This window comes from Macaca mulatta, chromosome 4 (genome assembly GCF_049350105.2).
Source record: "Macaca mulatta isolate MMU2019108-1 chromosome 4, T2T-MMU8v2.0, whole genome shotgun sequence".
NCBI classification, from domain to species: Eukaryota; Metazoa; Chordata; class Mammalia; order Primates; family Cercopithecidae; genus Macaca; species Macaca mulatta.
Genome location: NC_133409.1, coordinates 74,266,744 through 74,285,512, shown reverse-complemented (window position 1 = coordinate 74,285,512; position 18,769 = coordinate 74,266,744). Strand labels below are relative to the sequence as shown.

Here is an 18,769-nt window from a genome sequence, read left to right as displayed (position 1 = left end):
TCACTGCACCACACCTACTCGGTCTCTGCAAAGCTCCATTTCTCCTTCCTTGCCTCTCTTAACTCAAGGCGTTTTCACGGTGCTCTGATCAATAGAATATGTATCATTTCTCCTTCAGTGGTGCACTGTTCCCAATGTTAGGACAGAGAATGCTTTGTACCTCACCTCATATAAACGGAACTGATTAAAGAAACCAACTATACCCGGCAGTCCCCCCTCCCCTGCTTGTCTCTGTCTCCCTTTCCAGCCCAAATGCACTGAGGCATACAGGACTCCAGATTCCTGGTTTGCTTCTGATGCAATCCAGTCTCAAAAGATGCCTGGTTGTCCTAGGCCAAAGAAGCACTTTATGTCATTTAACTACAGCATCAACTAATCGTAACCACAAGGTTGACACTTTGTAATTACTAGGGAAGGCTGTGAGTGGTAAAGGAGAAAGCCCTGACCGAGGTAGAGTCAATTCAGCGAACTTTCACTGAGTGCCTAAGTGTATTGCTTGGCAATGCACTAGACAGGATTCAGAGACGTGGGACCTGCCCCAGGAAATCTGATTGTCTAGAAAAAGAGGCTATTCATAAACACACACATAAAATAAAATCAAAGCCAGCATGTTCTTATTTTCTGGTAGGAATGAAAAACCAGGAGTGAAAGCGAAGGAAACAAGTTTCATTATTGCTGCTTTTGAATCAACATTGTTTTATTTCTATCATAAAATACTCACTGTAGCGTGACTTTTTGAGTATTTTTTGGAGAAGAAGAAAATAAATCCAAGAAGCCATGAAATATTTTAGCATTAAGGAAATTTAGATACTAAATAGTTCTTCCCCATTATTTAATGGCTGAGGAAATGGAGGTCCAAGCAGTTTCAGTGTCTTACCTATGGTCACAAAAGGCATTCCCAGTAAAGCCACATCAAAGAATCAGAGCCCTTAACTCTGTGGCCATGAACTTTCTCCTCCACACCCCACAGCATTCACTGTAAATCTCCAGCTTCCATAACCCCCATTTTGTCAGCACTCCGCTGCCAGCTACAAGTACATAGCCCCAACGTTCTATTTATCTCTGTGAATAAAGCCATAGTGTTTAACAGCTTGGAGGGAACTTAAATCATAATCTTCTCCAGCTAGTTCCCATTTTACAAAACAGGAAATTGTGAACATAATAAATCCCAAGATGTGCCTAGTGGCACAGAATGAGGGGTGGTGGCCCCAAGGACAGAATCAGGTCTTCAGACACCCAGCCCAGCATCTACCTTGGCACACATCCCTCTTGCTCTGAATCAAGGCCTCCTTGTCTTGATTTACTCTTGTCTGTCCCTGGTATCACTGCAAGGACAGTTCCCTAATATTCATCCCTGGCCATCTCTCCCTCAGGCCCTGACTTCCAGGGGCTCCAGGCACAACACAGGTAACCACACTGGCTACCTCCTCCTGGAGCAAGGGATATACTCAGGTTGAGATGGAGTCAGGGATTAATAGCTTACATTCTCCTACCTGAACCATGGAAAGAAAAATAATCCATTACATTTTATCACCGTGGAAAATATCAGAGACCATGTCTGATTTGACATCACCAAAATGAAGTGTGTGATGCCCCCAAACTCTCTAAAATGGGTGGGGAAGATTATTTGTAAAAAAATATATGAAGACTGTGAGTGTCTTTGCAAATATCTCTTTTAGCCCACATAGAAAGAACGGCCAGTTCTTGCTCTCACTTCTGTAAACATCCAAAGCAGTTCTCAAAAAGCTTTCTGGTTCATTCAAGCTTAAGAGACCTAAGGATTCCTTTGCTTGGCCCAATCCCGTGCTTCCCAGGGACGCTTCCTAGTTTCCCTTACTCTGATCATCTTCACCACGTCATCCACAGCATAGGGGGACAAAAGGCTTATTCTCTTTGCTATTCCGATCACATTGCTGGGCCTCACTGAGGCAGAAAAAATAAGTGGGTCAAATTACCTTGTGTTGTCCCCATCGATCTAGCTTTTATGAGGCCAAGAGTCCCCCAGGAAAAAAAAAAAAAAAAAAAAAAAAAAAAAGCAGAGATGGTTGATGTAGTTGAGAAGAGGGACCATGCAGAGACCCAGAAATCAACAAAAAGAAATAGACAAAATGAGAAAGTGGTGACTCAAAGGAAGTAAAAATAATGCTAAAACGCTTGTGACCTACCAACAGAAGAAACGGAGCCAGACGACTGGTCAGGGAGCACTGAGTAACGGGTCAGTCGGTGAGGGGTGGTGAATGTCTGAGTTCCGAAGATGAGGCATCCTTCCTGCCTCCCTAGATACTATTCAAGGAGTAAGGGGGTGGATTTAGAAAACCTAGGAGGAAGTGTAGGGACACATGAAAAGGCTTGAGTTCTAGCCCTGGCTCTCTCTGGTCCACTTTGGACTCTCCAGGCAACTCAGAATATCAGGATTTTCCTTCTTTTAATTCTAGAAGAATTAGAGGGTATTGAATGTTCCCAATACAAAGAAATAATCAGTGTTCGAGATGATGAATAGAGTAATATACCCTGACCTTATCATGATACATTATGTGTATCAAAACATCACTATGTACCTCGTGAATATATACAATTATTATTTGACCATTTAAAATAATAAAAATTATAAAAAGAAAAAAAAGAATTAGAGTAGATTTCCAAGACCGTTCAATATCCTAAAATTCAATGAGTTCATGAGTTTCTAATGTTTTGGAAAACAAGCCTCAGTATCAATTTCAGGGCAGGACAGAAAGGACCACGATAACATGGCAATGCACGTGGGAGGTAGCCTGAGATCCTGGAAAGAACTCAGGCTGGGTAGTCAGGCGTATCTGAGTTCACATCTCTACCAGACACCTTCTTCCCTTTATGACCTTGGACAATTTGGTTGATCTGACTGAGTCTTAATTCCGTCTTCTGTAAAATCAAGACAATACATATGCCTCATGGGATTGTTCAGTACAAATAGAACTCTTCGAAATTTGTAACTTCCCATCCCTTCCCTTTTACTGAGGAAGACACCTTATGTTGTACAGAGCGCCTGATACAATAGCCTGCTGGTAAATTGATCATCAGTAACGCACATTATACTCACCAAAGGTTCACATAGCATCTGATTTAAAAAGGACATTTTCACCATCACAATTCTCTAGACAATTATTGAGCCTTTTGCTGTGATTAGATAAACTTAAATTTAAGGTGTCAGGAAACTAACTTTATATTTTACTCTATATAACCCTGTGTGTGTGTGTGTGTGTGTGTGTGTGTGTGTGTGTGTTTGTGTGTATTTCTGTGTTTATTCAGGCAGACCCTCTAGTTGTGATGCATTCTTGGCCCAAAAAATTACTATTTGAGGTTTTAAAATGCAATTTCTTGTGTCCTGTGTTGGGTGAGTAATGTAGCTTTGACTTTGGCTTGAGTTTGGGAGCATTTATGACCCTATCATATGTAACAGAAACATCAATCTGCTTTTTTATTTCTTTGCAAATTCAATTATTTCTAATTACATAAAGGCATCATTGATCAAGTAAGCATAAAAACCAATATAGAAGAATTTAATCTCTTAAATAAGCTTGTAGACTTCAAGAAATAATTGAATGTTATAGTATATAATACAAGGAGACACCTTTGTTGTTGATAACTGGCCCAAAGTTAAAGGAAAAATGTCTAAACCCTGTCATGTTTTATATTGATTTGGTTCAAATTGAAAATATTTGGATTCTATTTTCATTCCTTTTTCTCTCTCTCTGCTACTCTCTGCAGGCTTGGAAATGGATTTTAGGCCCTGTAGTCTTGTATGCATGTGAAAGAATAATTAGGTTCTGGCGATTTCAACAAGAAGTTGTCATTACCAAGGTATGCATGTAGCTTTATGTCTGAATAAAAGCCTGAGTGTAGATGAAAATTTTTTATTAGCCCAAGTTTTTAATTTGCCATTTTTATTGCAGAACTGTCTGTAATTTAGAGGCTCATCTTCTGTTCTAATAATTGCTTGTATCCTGAGTATCTTTTAGTGTGACTAATTTTGCTGAAGACAGGGATCAGGGCTCTAGACGGTACACAGAATTCTGATAAAGGTTTATTGTACAGCACTGGAATGATCCGCTTTTTCTTTATTTTGGTTTCTCTCTAGGGTGAAATGCAAGGGGAGTGAGTGTGCTTTACATGGGTCATAGTGACTTGAAGGATAATCACTTCCTTCACCAAGTAAAGACACAAATTTTGCAAACAAATAACATTTTCAAATCTATATACTCTCGCTGGGGACTACCAAGCAGAGGAAGGGGAAACAGTCACCATAAGGTTCAGAGCAAAAGGGACCACTGTGGGGAAGAAAAATGGAGAGGAAGGATGAAGACAGAGTTCTACCCTCATGAGCGGCGTGCTCCTGGTAGCATTTTTCAGGCTTGCTCCCCATTCTCGCCTCTCTACATCCTCACAATGTTTACCTCTTGCTGGAGGAAGCTGGGAAGGGATAGACCAAGACCAAAAAAATGCATGCCTAGGAGAGTGAAAAGGTGCCAAATACTCTCCCCTAGTTTTTGAAATGTCCAAGAAGAAATTCTCCATTAGCCAAGCCTATCCCACTTTGCCAATACAATTTTAACAGAATCCTGTATCTCTGTAGCCACCTTCATGAAAGCAGATGTATAGAAATTGCTTCCTGTTTCTGCTTTAAGCTGTTTCTATGTTGCTGTTTTTAAGTTAAGCACCAAAGGATGTCAGGCTGTATCAAAAGCCAGACTGTAAAACTTCTGGAAACCTACTCGAGCTGTTACTAGGGAGACCATTTAACCGCAGTGTCAGAACAGATACCAGTAGGGAGAGGGAAAACTTAGAACCAATGATTAAAGTGCTGTGAAATTCTCTTTTGAATGGAAAAATACTGTCACAGTATCTAGATGCTAGATTTTGTTCCCTTATACCTCTTGTCACAAAAGAAGACGGGAGGGCCTGGAGAGATTTTTCAGGAAACAAGATAGAAATCTAAGAAGGGAAATTAGCTCTTTCCCTCTGATAAGCAGCAAGTCATAAAACTTTTATAAACACTACTAGAAACCTTGCGCAATGCTTCCCTACATCTAAAACTCACAGTGGAGTCAGGACATGGGATAAGACTCAACTAAAAAGAAAAGAGTTTGAAGGTAGACTCAACTAAAACAAGAAAAGAGTTTGAAGTGAGTTTGAAGATCCTTTTTCACTAAGCCTGAAGAAATAAGAGGGTTAATTCACAGGACATTGAGACAAGATGCAGATCATTGGAAAAGCTAACAAAATGTTCCTAGATGTTAAAAACCCAGAGCTAATATGGTGACTATTTTAATAACCCTAAGCATAATAATATGCAAGCTTCTACTCTCTTGGGTCTGGTTGACTGTGCTGTGGAAAGCCTGGCCATTTGACACATGGACTCTAGGCCATGTCCATGCTGGGCACCAATTGCACCTGGGTACAGCTGTTTCGAACACCGCCCTCTGTAGCAGAGGAGCATCATTCTTGCTGGAGTTGCAAACACAGATGTGAAAGTGGTGGCAAATATCGTTGGGAGCTAATAGCAGATGGGATATATAAATTACACCTGAAACAAGCTCATCTAAAACTGTGAACACCTTTGATGGAATGAAAGGTGTTTCTTTATTATTTTGAGGACAAAGGCAATCCACTCTCTTGCTCTCACGTAGGTGGTAAGCCACCCCTCCGGAGTCCTGGAACTTCACATGAAAAAGCGCGGCTTTAAAATGGCGCCAGGGCAGTACATCTTGGTGCAGTGCTCGGCCATATCCTCGCTGGAGTGGCACCCCTTCACCCTTACCTCTGCCCCCCAGGAAGACTTCTTCAGCGTGCACATCCGGGCAGCGGGAGACTGGACGGCAGCACTACTGGAGGCCTTTGGGGCAGAGGGACGGGCCCTCCAGGAGCCCTGGAGACTGCCAAGGTTTGTGCCCATCTCTCTCATGTATAAATCGCAATATTATAGAAAGTAAGGTATCTTAATGCATCAACATGCCACCAGATTCAGCAATATCTTTATTAGATGGTGAGTTTGAGCCCATGTTCTAAATTTGAGAATGTATATAAAAAGTATAACTTTGTAGACTTCTAGGAGACATACATCTATTTCTGTAAAAAAAAAAAAAAAAAAAAAAAAAGAAGAACAGAAAAAAAAAACTAATGTTCAGCCAAGAGAGGGTGATCCAGGAAGGGGCTTTCTCTCCCAGCTCCTAAAGCATCACCTGGTTACTTCTATGTAGCCTGCAATGAGTCAGACAACTCTAGGCATTTTTTTCTATCACAGTCTGAGTTTTTTTTATTATATTTGTAAAGTTGGGTCTTCATAACAAGGATGCTATGTTTCTGTGTCCTCTTCTTATAAAGACCCTAGTCATATTGGATATAAGGGCCCATACCACTCCTGCATGGCCTCATCTGAGCTTTATTCATTATGTCTGCAATCCCATTTCTAAATAAGGTCATGTTCTAAGTACTGAGGTTAGGACTTTAACATGTCAATGGGGGACACAACTCAACCCACACCATCACTCTATTCAGAAAAGCCTGGGCTCACGCCTGTTATCCCAGCACTTTGGGAGGCCGAGGCGGGCAGATTACTTGAGGTCAGGAGTTTGAGACCAGCCTGGCCAACCTGACGAAACCCCATCTCTACTAAAAATACAAAAATTAGCCAGGTGTGGTGTCACGTGCCTGTAATCCCAGCTATGTGGGTGGCTGAGGCAGGAGAATTGCTTGAACCTGGGAGGCAGAGGTTGCAGTGAGCCGAGATCACGCCACTGCACTCCAGCCTGGGCGATAGAGTGAGACCTTGTCTCAAAAAAAGAAGGAGGAGGAGGAGGGGGGGGGAGGAGGAGGAGGAGGAGAAGGAGGAGGAAAGATAAAGCAAAAGCGTGGGCACATGACAGAAGTGCCAATGTAAATGACCACTCCTTGGCTTTGTTCAGTAAACAATGGCTTCAGGTCACTTCCCACTCTTCACGCAGGATTACCCAAAAGCTTACAAAGTACACATTTGGGGCTCTGGAATAACAGGGACACCAAAAAAATGATGAGAAAAACATTTTTGGAAGAATTTCATATTTGAAAAGAAGCATCAAGAGATTCCTACTTCTGCCATCCCTGGAGGGTATCAGGAACTACCAAGAAGCAGCCACTGCCGTGAGCACTTCAGTAGGGAGCTCGGTAGAGACACTTCGAACGGAAGTTCCTGAGGGCAGGACATTGTCTTTCCTCCTCGGAATCTCCGGTGCCTACAACAGTGTCTGACGTGCAGTGCATACAGAGGAAAGATTTGACAAAAGAATCAATGAAACCCTGGAGCCAATATGGATTCGTTGTCTCATTTAATTTGACAAATATTTATTGGTGACAAACAAGGTACCATAATAAATTTGAGACACAAAATGTAATCAGCTTATCGTCCTGCTTTCCCTCTTTTCATAGGCTACTGAGCTGTAGCTGCACCGCTGGGCTTGGTTGTATTTAGTGGGTAGGAAGAGTCACAGGCTTCCTTTCAAACCCCGGTCCTCAAGAATGGTATGATGCCAAGCCAAGTAGAAACATCATCTGCTCAATCCAGAGCCCCAGATCAGACGACAACACCTGACTATTTTCTTTTTTATAGTGGAAATGAAGCAATGTAATAAAATTTTAAGGTTCAGAGTGCAGTGCAAATGCTTAAAATCAGACATAAAAGTAGAAGCACTGCACAACACCCCACCCTCACCAACCCCCCCAGCACACACACACACACACACACATATATGCAGGGCACAGTATCTAACTGCTTTCTCGGTCCCTGCTCTCCCCTTGGCAACGCCAAGGCAAAAGGCTTCATCCTTTTTGCTATCTGGCTTCTGCCTTGTGTGTATACACTTATCCGCTCTATCAACCACCCTTCCCCTTCACAAACTGGATAGCATTTCAGCCAGTCCCCCAAGAAGAACTCGGTACACGTTACTCAGTAGCTGATATGCTTTCTGCCTATGGAGTGCATCGCCAGCTGCAAGACCCAACAGGATCCCCAGGGCCTCCTTGGGCTCATCTGTTCCACCTCCTGCTCCCTCCTGGGCTTAGCTCTTCCAGCTTTCTTGTTGTTCCCACACACTGAAAATGTAGTCCTCAGTGCCTTTGCCATTGCTGTTCCCTCCACCTGGAATGCTGTCCCCCACATCTCTGCTGGGCAGCTTTCTCTCTTCCTTCGGGTCTCTGTTCAAATGTCTCCTTCTAGTGAGGCCTTTCCTTCCCACTCCACATGAAACAACCCCCAGCAGTCACTCAATCGCCATGATGCCACATGCTGACTTTATTTTTCTTTATAGTACATGACATGCTAAATATTTGCTTGATTGTTTGTTTACTGTCTATCTCTCCACACTAGAATGGAAGCTCTATGAGAAAAGGGGCTTTGTTTGGTTCACTTTACCATTCCCAGGGCCTAGAACAGGCCCTGACCCTCAGTCACTCAGTAAGTAATTATGGGCTCGATAAAAATGAGTTGTCATAAACAGAGCTGCTTCCCTCCATTCACTAATTTGTTTCACCCTCTGCCTCTGTATGTGTGTAGGCATATGTATTAGTGGCAAAGCCTTCCAAAAAACTAGAATTTGCTTAAATCTTCAACATACAAAGAATCAGGATGTTATTGGACTTCCTTGGATGATTTTACAGTTCCCCACTGTTTCAATTTTGAATTAAATTTACCATATTGGGGAGAGCACTAGATCTTTTTACTGCTTTGGATCCCAGACAAATTTAATCCAGCCCCTGGAATTCATGAGTGAGAAGCCCAGGAGGAGAAGCAAGCCCAGAAAAAGAACAAGGAAACCTCTTCCTCTAAGCCCAAGAAAAAGGGAGAGAATGTGAGCTCTTTCAAAAGACTAGACCTTCTGAAGGAAAACAGAGGAATTTCTCAGAGTTGATAGCATTTTCAGCAAGTTATCCTGTGCCCAGAGCTGGGGGCTGCAGTGTGAGATGAGCTGGGTTCAAAGCCCAACTTTGTGTATGATCTTGGAGAATGTATGCAACACACTGCCTCAGTTTCTTCATCTGTATAATGAAGATGACAATAATGGTACTCATGGCTTTGTTTAAGATCAAATATAACAGTCCATAAAAACACTTAACATAATACTTCGCACACGGTAAGTGCTCAAAGAGTTAACTACTATTATTATTACCAAGATAAGAATGGTCACCTACCACAGAGATAGCAATGGAAGTGTTTATTAGAGGAGTAAATGCAGTCAGTTCAGAGAAATGAGATTGGAACTTAATGGGGTAGGGTGGGGTGCTGCTGAACTATCCAACAAGGACTCACAGGACATGGATGCAGGCAAGACGAATCATTTTCTGAGCAGCATTGTTAGGAACGCTGTGTCTGACTCAAGGCAGGGATAGCTGCATAAACTTGATAAACAGAAATGTGTGCAAAGGAAGCTGATTCAGATTGTCAAAAGTCTGGAGAAATGGAGAAATTTGGGCCCAAAAAAGAACAACTGGGGTGTCATGATAGCTATGATCAACTATTTAAAGGCCTGAGATGCAAAAAAGGAAAAAGATCTGGAATGTGCTTCTCAGAAAGGCAAAAGATGAGAGTTGTCAGAAGACAGATTTCAGTAAGACACGAGAAAAAATTGTCTAATACTTAGAATTGCCCCTAAGTGGAACAAGGTGCCCTGCAGTTTAACATCGGAATATGATCATCTCTCAGGGATGTGGCAGGAGGATTACTGTATTAGCAGGGAACGGAGACTAAATACTTTCTCCTGTAGCTTTGAGTTTGAATTCTAAAGATGTAGAAATTTGTTTATTGTATATTTCTGTGGATTTCTTCTTTGGATTTAATTGATATCTTTTTAAATCAGTGTCAAATAAATCCCTAATACGACTGATTCTTTTAAAAAAATGAACAATAAGATATTTTAATCTATGTACAGGGTTTTTTTCTCTCTTTCTCTCAATTTCCTTTATCTAATTATTTTTGGAATAATCTACAGTGGGCTAAGATACTAACCATTTCTGGTTAATGACCTTTTATTTTTATTCTTCCATTTCCATATATCAATATGTAATAAAGCCTTATTAATTAAGATTAACTTGAGGAGAGTTCATTTGAATTATTAGGAAGTCTGGCATATAGAACAGTTTAAAATAAACCCAATTGAACTTTCATGAACACATAGTAAAGCCCAAATGGGCCAACCACCGGTGCCTTCAACAGACACCCCTTAGGGAATGGTTATGAATAACTCAGAAACCTTTTAATTAGCATATCTTTGTTCATATGTAAATGTGTGCTTTTGGAATAGTTGAGGTTATTGAATACATTCTGCTGACTGAAATATTTTAAACATTCCCTTTACAATGTATTCAACCAATTGTTATTGAACAACTTCATGTCAGAGAGCACTGGCATTACAGCAGTGAGCAAAGAGAGCCCTGACTCCCACTTTCCTAGACCTCACAGCTCTAGACAGACATCAATCAGATCATGCACACACACCAATACATTGTAAACTTCCAGCTGTGATGAGGACTATAGAGGAGGGGAACATGTAGCTATAAATTATATAAGAGGGGATTTAACCTAACCTGAGGGGTTCAAGAAGGCTTCCACAGGAAAAGAATGATTTGGATAAGAACTACCAGAGGAATAACTATTAACTAACTAAGGAGAGAGGGAAGAAACTGGAGAAGATGCCAGGTGCAGAGGCTCACGCCTATAATCCCAGCACGTTGGGAGGCCGAGGCGGGCGGATCACGAGGTCAAGAGATCGAGACCATCCTGGCCAACATGGTCAAATCCCGTCTCTACTAAAAATACAAAAAAATTAGCTGGGCATGGTGGCACATGCCTGTAGTCGCAGCTACTTGGGAGGCTGAGGCAGGAGAATCACTTGAACCCAGGAGGCGAAGGTTGCAGTGAGCCGAGATCGCATCGCTGTACTCCAGCCTGGAGATAGAGCAAGACTCCATCTCAAAAAAAAAAAAAAAAAGGAAAGAAACTGGGGAAGATTATTCCAAGGGAAAAGGGTATCATATGCAAAGGCCCCGTGGCAGTAGGGAGTATTGTGTATTTAATATTTTAGGAATATTAAGATCTCACCAGAGTGAAAACCAGTGATGAGAGATGGAGAAGAATTCAGGGGCCAGCCTACATAGGACCATACTAAGGACCCTCTTATTTATTCAGTGAATATACCTTATCCTTATTAAGAAACATTTGCTAAGCAAAGAAAAATACCAGTGCTACCCAAGGCCTAATTACCACAGATTTTGAGTCAGTATAATCTAAAATAATGGGTTTTAGAAGTTCCACAGAACTGACAAATGACTTCAAAATTATGTTTATTCCAAATGAATGGCTTCCATTAGACTAAAATTACATAAACCTACTAAGATGTGTGACCAAAAGTAAATAGGGGAGAATGATACTAGGAAGAGGAAAGAGAAGCCTGCTAAGCTATCTTGATGCTTCCAGATTTTTCCCTCTGATGGCAACTGGGGTGGAAAGGGAGATGGCTCTTCCAGCAGCCTCAATAATACTTGGAGCCAAAACAAGCTTCTAAGAACTGTAAGGAGAGCATGCCACATGGAAGAGGCCTGAGCTATAGCAAGAGATGTCAGGCTTTGTCCTTCTATGAACAGTGCCCGGGCCAGGACAACCTGGTTGTCTCCCAATAAGGCACAGCTGGAAATCCTCATGCTAACCCCAGGCTCTCCAAATAGGGCATTTTCAGGCACAGAGTCAACCTCTGCATGCACTGGCAAACACGTCCTATAAAAAGCACCAGCTGCAGATGGTTTTGGGTTCATGAGCGAAGGTGTTCTGAAGGTCAAACAGGCTGCGTTTCTCTGTGATTCCAGGCTGGCAGTGGACGGGCCCTTTGGAGCTGCCCTGACAGATGTATTTCACTACCCAGTGAGTGTGTGCATTGCCGCGGGGATCGGAGTCACTCCCTTTGCTGCTCTTCTGAAATCTATATGGTACAAATGCAGTGAGGCGCAGACCCCGCTGAAGCTGAGCAAGGTATGGAAAAATCATTAGTTCACCCTTCCATGGATTAAAAGGTTCAATGTCCTTATATCTATCATCTGCCAATTCTTGGGGAGGATTTTAATTAACTATGAGGGATAAACTCGAGGATCCTTAACTATACTTATGTTCTTAAAAATCTCCACTCAGTATTACATTTATGAGTAGGGTTATGTCTAATCTTGTTAAAGATGACAAGACATAAATTTTATTGCTTCATTGCCATTACAGGACATGTAATTGCTCATCTCAATAAAATATGGACAGGCTGCAAATGGCTATGTGACTGGGTGGCAGTTTGCGATATTAACAGGCAACCTCTCCTTAGTCTCTTTAGCTTCAGACTGTGGTTGCAAGTGTACAATTCGATGTCTTCCTATCGTGGACCCAGTCCTAACAAGAAGCCACAATTGAGATTTATTGGCCACCTTGCTGTGGGGTGGCCATCCCGCTCTGAATCTCCCTTTTGTCATTTCTTGTATGTTTTACAACTAGATGCCTCTAGAATTTCTTTCCCTCCTTTGTCATATCTAGACACTCCATCCAATACTTTGACCCTCTTAGGACCAGCAGCAGGCACTAGAGGAATGGTAGGCAAGGAGCCCTAATAACCCAAAGCCGTGTGAATGCAGGAGGAGTGAGGATGGCAGGCGAGCTTGGTGCTGGGCCCAGTCCTGCGTATCTTCTGTGCTTAACCCTTTGTACACAGTGTCCTCAGCTATCAAAGGGAGATGCTTGACTTAACCACCAGCTTTCAATGTGTAAAACAAGGGACATCTGTCACCTGACATGAGCCGTAAAGAGAATTCTGTAGTCAAAGGAACTTAAGCAATGCTTCTGCAACATCACACGCTGGAAGACATCATCTACTAGTCATTAAATACGTTCTGCGGAGTTGGGGCGCAGTGACTCACACCTGTAATCCCAGCACTTTGGGAGACTGAAGTGGGAGGATCACTTGAGGCCAGGAGTTTGAGACTAGATCAGCCTGGGCTGCACAGTGAGACATCATCTCTACAAAAAAATTAAATATTAGGGAGTTCAAGGCAGGGAGCCATGATCACACCACTGCACTCCAGCCTGGGCAACAGAGCGAGACTCTGTGTCTAAAAAACAGTTCCGCAGAAAAGAACCTCATTCAGCTTTGTTTCATCTATCTTTCCCAAGGTTATTTAGCCACAGAACCTTTCCTCACCTAACACCTGTCAAGAAATCGTATTCTGTGAAGCATCCCAGGCAATGCAGGCCAGAAGATCTCTAAATTCGGGTCTCTGCCAACTAAGAAACAGGAATTAGCTATTTCCCAAGTTTCCAAGTGACAGGTTGTTGACATACATTTTCTCATCTGAATTTTTTAATCTCCCCAATAACCTTATAAAGTAAATAACACAAAGCCTGTTTTCCAGATAAGGAACCTGAAGCTTGGAGAGATTAAATTGATTTTCCTGAAAAGACATGGATAATCAAAGGCAGAATCGGGATTCAAACTCAGGTTCATCTGGCTCTTTCCGTGACAAAACCAACACATGGTAGATGTGACCCCAGCTCCTCCTGCAACCCTAGTGCAATATTGTAGGAAGACCATGGGAATCGGCACCTGAATTTTGCTGTTATCAAAGAACATGCCTGATTCCACCCTGACTGAAGTACTGCCTGCAGTTCACCTCTCTGAGCTGGGTTTCCTGATCCACATAATGGAGAAATAAGAATCCATATCCAACAGAGAGTTTTAATGCTAAATAAGACAAATAATATGAAAATATTACTATAGAAATGTGTGTACAGAAATATAAATGATTATCTAAATGCTGATTATATCTACCAAAGATATAAATAGGTTACCAGTACTACTACTACTAACGGCCTAGATTTATCAAGCACTGACTACCTAACAGGAAGAAAACTGGGCATTTTACATGCACTATCTCATGCCATCTTTTCATCGTACTTATCATTTTCATTCCCATTTTACAGATGAGAAAACTGAAGCTAGATCACAAAGCTAATAGAAATGATAGAGTCCTCTTACTGAATGCTCATAATAGCTCATTCAGATAGGTAATATTCTCAATACTGATGAGGATCCTGGCACACAGAGAGCTTAAAAATACTAGAACTAGAGTCTGAATCTAGATCCTTTTGGCACCAAAGCTCATCTTTCCTCTACACCGTAATATATTTAACAAAGCAAGCAAAACAGTGACTGGGATATTTGGACCTCACAGCAGTGCTTTGTTTTGGTTCGTGATGATTTCTCAGCCACCCTAAGTTCTTCCTTCCTTCTTGTTGCCTACCAAGTAAAACCCGCTCAGAGAGGTGGCTCGCTGCTTCATGGTTTCCGTGACACTAAAAGTCACTTTGCGCTTCACAGGAAGATGGTGGTGGATAGCGTGTCTCACTTTCATTCACTCACTAATCCAGCTAATATTTCAAGTCCTGCTCAGAGGCATGCAAAGTCTCACTCTCATCATACCCAACTCACAATCACCTCCCCCTTCTCTTAACCTCCACCACTTCTTTGCTGCCCTCCTGTTATGTCACATGTCTTTCCTGCATTAAGATTTGCAAAATAATCTTATTTTCTCTAACAGACTGTGAGTTCCTTGAACATAGCTTCTCTGGATATCTTTATACACACACATATATATATATACACACACACATATATTACGTGATAACTATATATATAGTTAAAATATTGAATAAATCAATGAGCGAATAAATGTCTCCATGTCCAAAAAGAATAAACAATGGTTTCTGTATACAATTTTCTTTAAAATTTAAGGGTATTAAGATTTTGTTTATGTAACCAAAAAGATTATTCAATGATTTTTACTAAATTCCAATTATTTTACTAGGAACATAGAGGAAAAATCTTATAAGAACCCCCCAAAATCTTAAAATTCATACAGGAGCCTACAAAGTGTTAATACCACCTCCTTTCTCAGCATTCCATTGTCATTCCTGGGCTCTGCTTGTGGGGTTTCTCAAGGCTTTCAGCACTGCAGTCACCACAAAACCATAAAATAGGGACATTGATTTCTATTCCAAGAAACAGAAACCGTAGAGTCAAAAATATAAAAGCAATGTTTTCATCGCTTATAAAAATGTGAGGGACTATTTGGACACGACTCAGCTGAAAATAAGGGCAGAAATAATGTCATGTGGGAGAAGGGAAGCTAAAGTGTGGGATCATAAACTAACTTAAAGGCCCTAATCTCCTAGCTTTGCATAGGACCATGAAAGTCAGTATCTGTACTTCGAGTGGAGACGATTGGTCCAAAGTCACCCAGCTGGTTCACCACTGAGTCAGGACCTGAGCGCATGTTTCTGATTTTTGCTTCAAAGCTCTTTCATGGAAGAAGTGAGGTTTTCATGCTATTGGAACTTTAGGCTGAAAATTACACTTCAGATCCAATTCCTTCACGTCTGCAGGCATGAGAACAGGCTTAGGAAGTTTCTCTCTTTTAAAGCAACTTTGTGTTGGTTTGAGTACAGCTATCGTTAGGCTTATGTAACTAATATTTGTCAGGGCTACCCACATGCCTTTGAGATATAACGACTACCCCTTCCACTAAACTGTCAGCGTCTATATAATTTTTTAAGTGCAGCGCAGAGCAAAGCAGTACGTATTTATCTAACGGTGTCTTCACAATTTTAAGTCTGGACTATAGTTTTCAGATTGTCCTCTTTTGTAATAAGGAAGGAAAGGAAAACTCACATAGGCATTGAGAGCTGGAATTTTAAGCTTAAATGGTTAACTGCAATTAGGTGTGATTTTTTTTCCTCCATGTGTAAAAACACTGGTTGGCATTAAGGTATAGATTTTTACACACAAAACTCAAGTTGCAAGTCTACAGTAAAAAATGGGCACCAAAGTTTTCTCAATTGTCACCATTGCAAACTAGAACTTCTTTACCCTTCTCTGCTGCATTATTCTAGAAAACTTCTTTTTTTTTTTTTTTTTTTTTTTTTTTTTTTTTTTTTTTGAGACGGAGTCTCGCTTTGTCACCCAGGCTGGAGGGCGGTGGCCGGATCTCAGCTCACTGCAAGCTCCGCCTCCCGGGTTCACGCCATTCTCCTGCCTCAGCCTCCCGAGTAGCTGGGACTATAGGCGCCCGCCACCTCGCCCGGCTAGTTTTTTTTGTATTTTTTTTTAGTAGAGACGGGGTTTCACCGTGTTAGCCAGGATGGTCTCGATCTCCTGACCTCGTGATCCGCCCGTCTCGGCCTCCCAAAGTGCTGGGATTACAGGCGTGAGCCACCGCGCCCGGCCTTATTCTAGAAAACTTCTAAGTAAAACGCAGGAGCATAACCAATAAGACGCCTGCCACTTCCTTAGTGGGAAGCGTCATAGGTAGTACTTTCCATTTGAAGCTGATGTCTTAAAATCTCTATGTTTGTAAGTACCTTTTATTTTGAAAGATCTGAGAGAGGGCAGGGAGTGGAAGGGGAGGGGGAAGAATGGGCAGGAGGGGATTTCCCAAGAAGGCAAAATAACAAGAAGTATAATGATGGCTTGCTGTGATGAAAATGGAAAAAAGTTGTAATACATTAAAGAAATATTTTCAACAGAAGTAAGAGCCAAACTTCACGGAGTTGAAGGCAGCTGAGAATGCTGTGCCCTTGTGGGATGAGGGAAGGCTGAGGGTGGTTGAGAATTCTCTGTGATGCAATATGGAGGAAGCTGAATGCTGGGGGCGAAAAATGCCCTCTAGCGATAAAGTCCTCCACCTCCTGCCTAACAGGTATGATTAATTCTACATCACACTCAATTTGTGAAAAGAGCTCTTGAAAAAAAATTAGGATGGTTTGCTTGTGCAAACTGTCAAAATGATGAATGAAATAGGTGTGTATGAATGGGGAGGGAGGGAGAGGATTGCTGACATAAATAGATTGGCTTACACATTTTAGTTCTCCCTAATATCACAGCTGTGCAGTCAGAACTGAGAGAACTGCCAACTGCAAGACGTGGTGCGTTTTCTTAACTGCATATGTAATCTTCAGACTGCAATACAATAGATTATACAAAAACTGAGATAATCTCGTTTCTTCATAAATTGTCTTCCTTCATCAGCTCCATAATATATATCCATGATAATGGGTATTTACAGTGTGTCCCATGCAAAATGGCCTTTGGGTTCTTAACCTAATATAATAAACAGATAATTCAAATAAAAAGACAGCATGGGCCAGTGGGAACAAGGGAAAGAGGCCAAAAAAGACAAAAAATCCATACTCTACTAAAATATATTAATAAAACACAGGAGGGCCTGCTCTCTTTTCTAGTGAATGAAAAATGCATTTAATTTAATCTGTTTACTTTGAGAAATTATTTACTTTCCCTTTCCCTCACACTGGAGCTCTGGCTACTCCTGGAATTGATCATCTCCACTCACCACCAAGATTGCTGCCATCAGTTGGCCTCTTTAAGAGGGGCCATGCGCACCTCTCCTAAAGAAACGTGTGCTTCTTGCCTTTCCTTAGAGGGCCTCAAAAGGCCTCAGTACCCCATCAGCCCTCATTGCTCTGTACAGAAGTGATCAGTATTAATATTTTTAATATCTTAGTCTATTAACCACAGATTCCATGACTACGGTCTTCTTGTAAAAGAGTCCAATGAAATACACAAACGTTTTAAAAATCTCCCTTCACCTCCCTCCCCAAACTAAACACCTCCCCAACTTTGCTCCCTGAGAAACTCACCATTAAACAGTTGAATATGTCTCATTCCATTCCTTTTCCGTGCATTTATATGCATATACCTATACACATTTATGCATAAATAGGTGTGTGTGTGTGTAGAAGGAAGAGGAAGTGCAATTTGTTTTGTTTTTCATTAAAGCATAACTTGGGGCACCTTCAGTGTCAATACCTGATGATCTATTTCATTTTGTTTGGTGTCTTTAGAGTATTTCATAGTGTGAAATATATATCTATAGTATGGTAGGCCACAATTTACAGAATCATTCTGCTATTAAAGAATGTTTCAGGCCAGGTGTGGTGGCTCACTCCTGTACCAGCACTTTGGGAGGCCGAGGCAGGCGGATCACCTGAGGCCAGGAGTTCAAGATCAGCCTGACCAACATGGCAATACCCCATCTCTACTAAAAATACAAAAATTAGCCAGGCGTGGTGGCAGGTGCCTGTAATCCCAGCTACTCAGGAGGTTGAAGCATGAGAATTGCTTGAACCTGAGAGGCGGAGGTTGCAATGAACTGAGATCGTGCCACTGCACTCCAGTCCCAGGGGACAGAGCGAGACTGTCTCCAAAAGAAAAGAAAAGTATGTTTCAGTTGTCCAATAAGGATTATTAACTGTAATTAGACCAAACCGAGGCCCAAAAGAAATCAGTCCTAAGCCACAGGGCAAAGTAGCAATATAGTCGTGAAATAGTTAACATCAAGGATAATGACATTCAGAAAATGTCTTAAGGATGAAAAATGATTCACAAAGCCTGGTCTTGGCCTTATAATGGTTCACCAGAAAAACAATTTTATAATTGCATCACTTTAAACTAAAGTTTTACACATTAGGCAGGCTTATCATTAAGAAGAAATACAACAGCGGATGGATCTCATAGGCTCACAACGTTGAGTTGTTGTACCATGCTACACTGTATCCTAAATCTGTATTCTTGTGTTAACTTTCCTTGTTTAGAGGGATTCTGGGCCATAAATAAATACATACGTAAATAATTTTTTTCTGTTTCATCCTCTGGAAATTGACTTTGGATAT

At 41.5% G+C, this 18,769-nt stretch overlaps 1 protein-coding gene across 1 annotated transcript in view; it reads left to right on the top strand.

Annotated features, from left to right (window-relative positions):
- The window catches only part of NOX3 (NADPH oxidase 3), a 49,001-nt gene that overhangs the window by 9,137 nt on the left and 21,095 nt on the right, over positions 1–18,769 (top strand). The window contains exons 5-7 of the mRNA XM_028847278.2: positions 3,745–3,837; positions 5,664–5,917; positions 11,863–12,025. Coding sequence (XP_028703111.2) covers positions 3,745–3,837; positions 5,664–5,917; positions 11,863–12,025 — 510 coding nt within the window. The remainder of the gene's footprint in view (positions 1–3,744; positions 3,838–5,663; positions 5,918–11,862; positions 12,026–18,769) is intronic.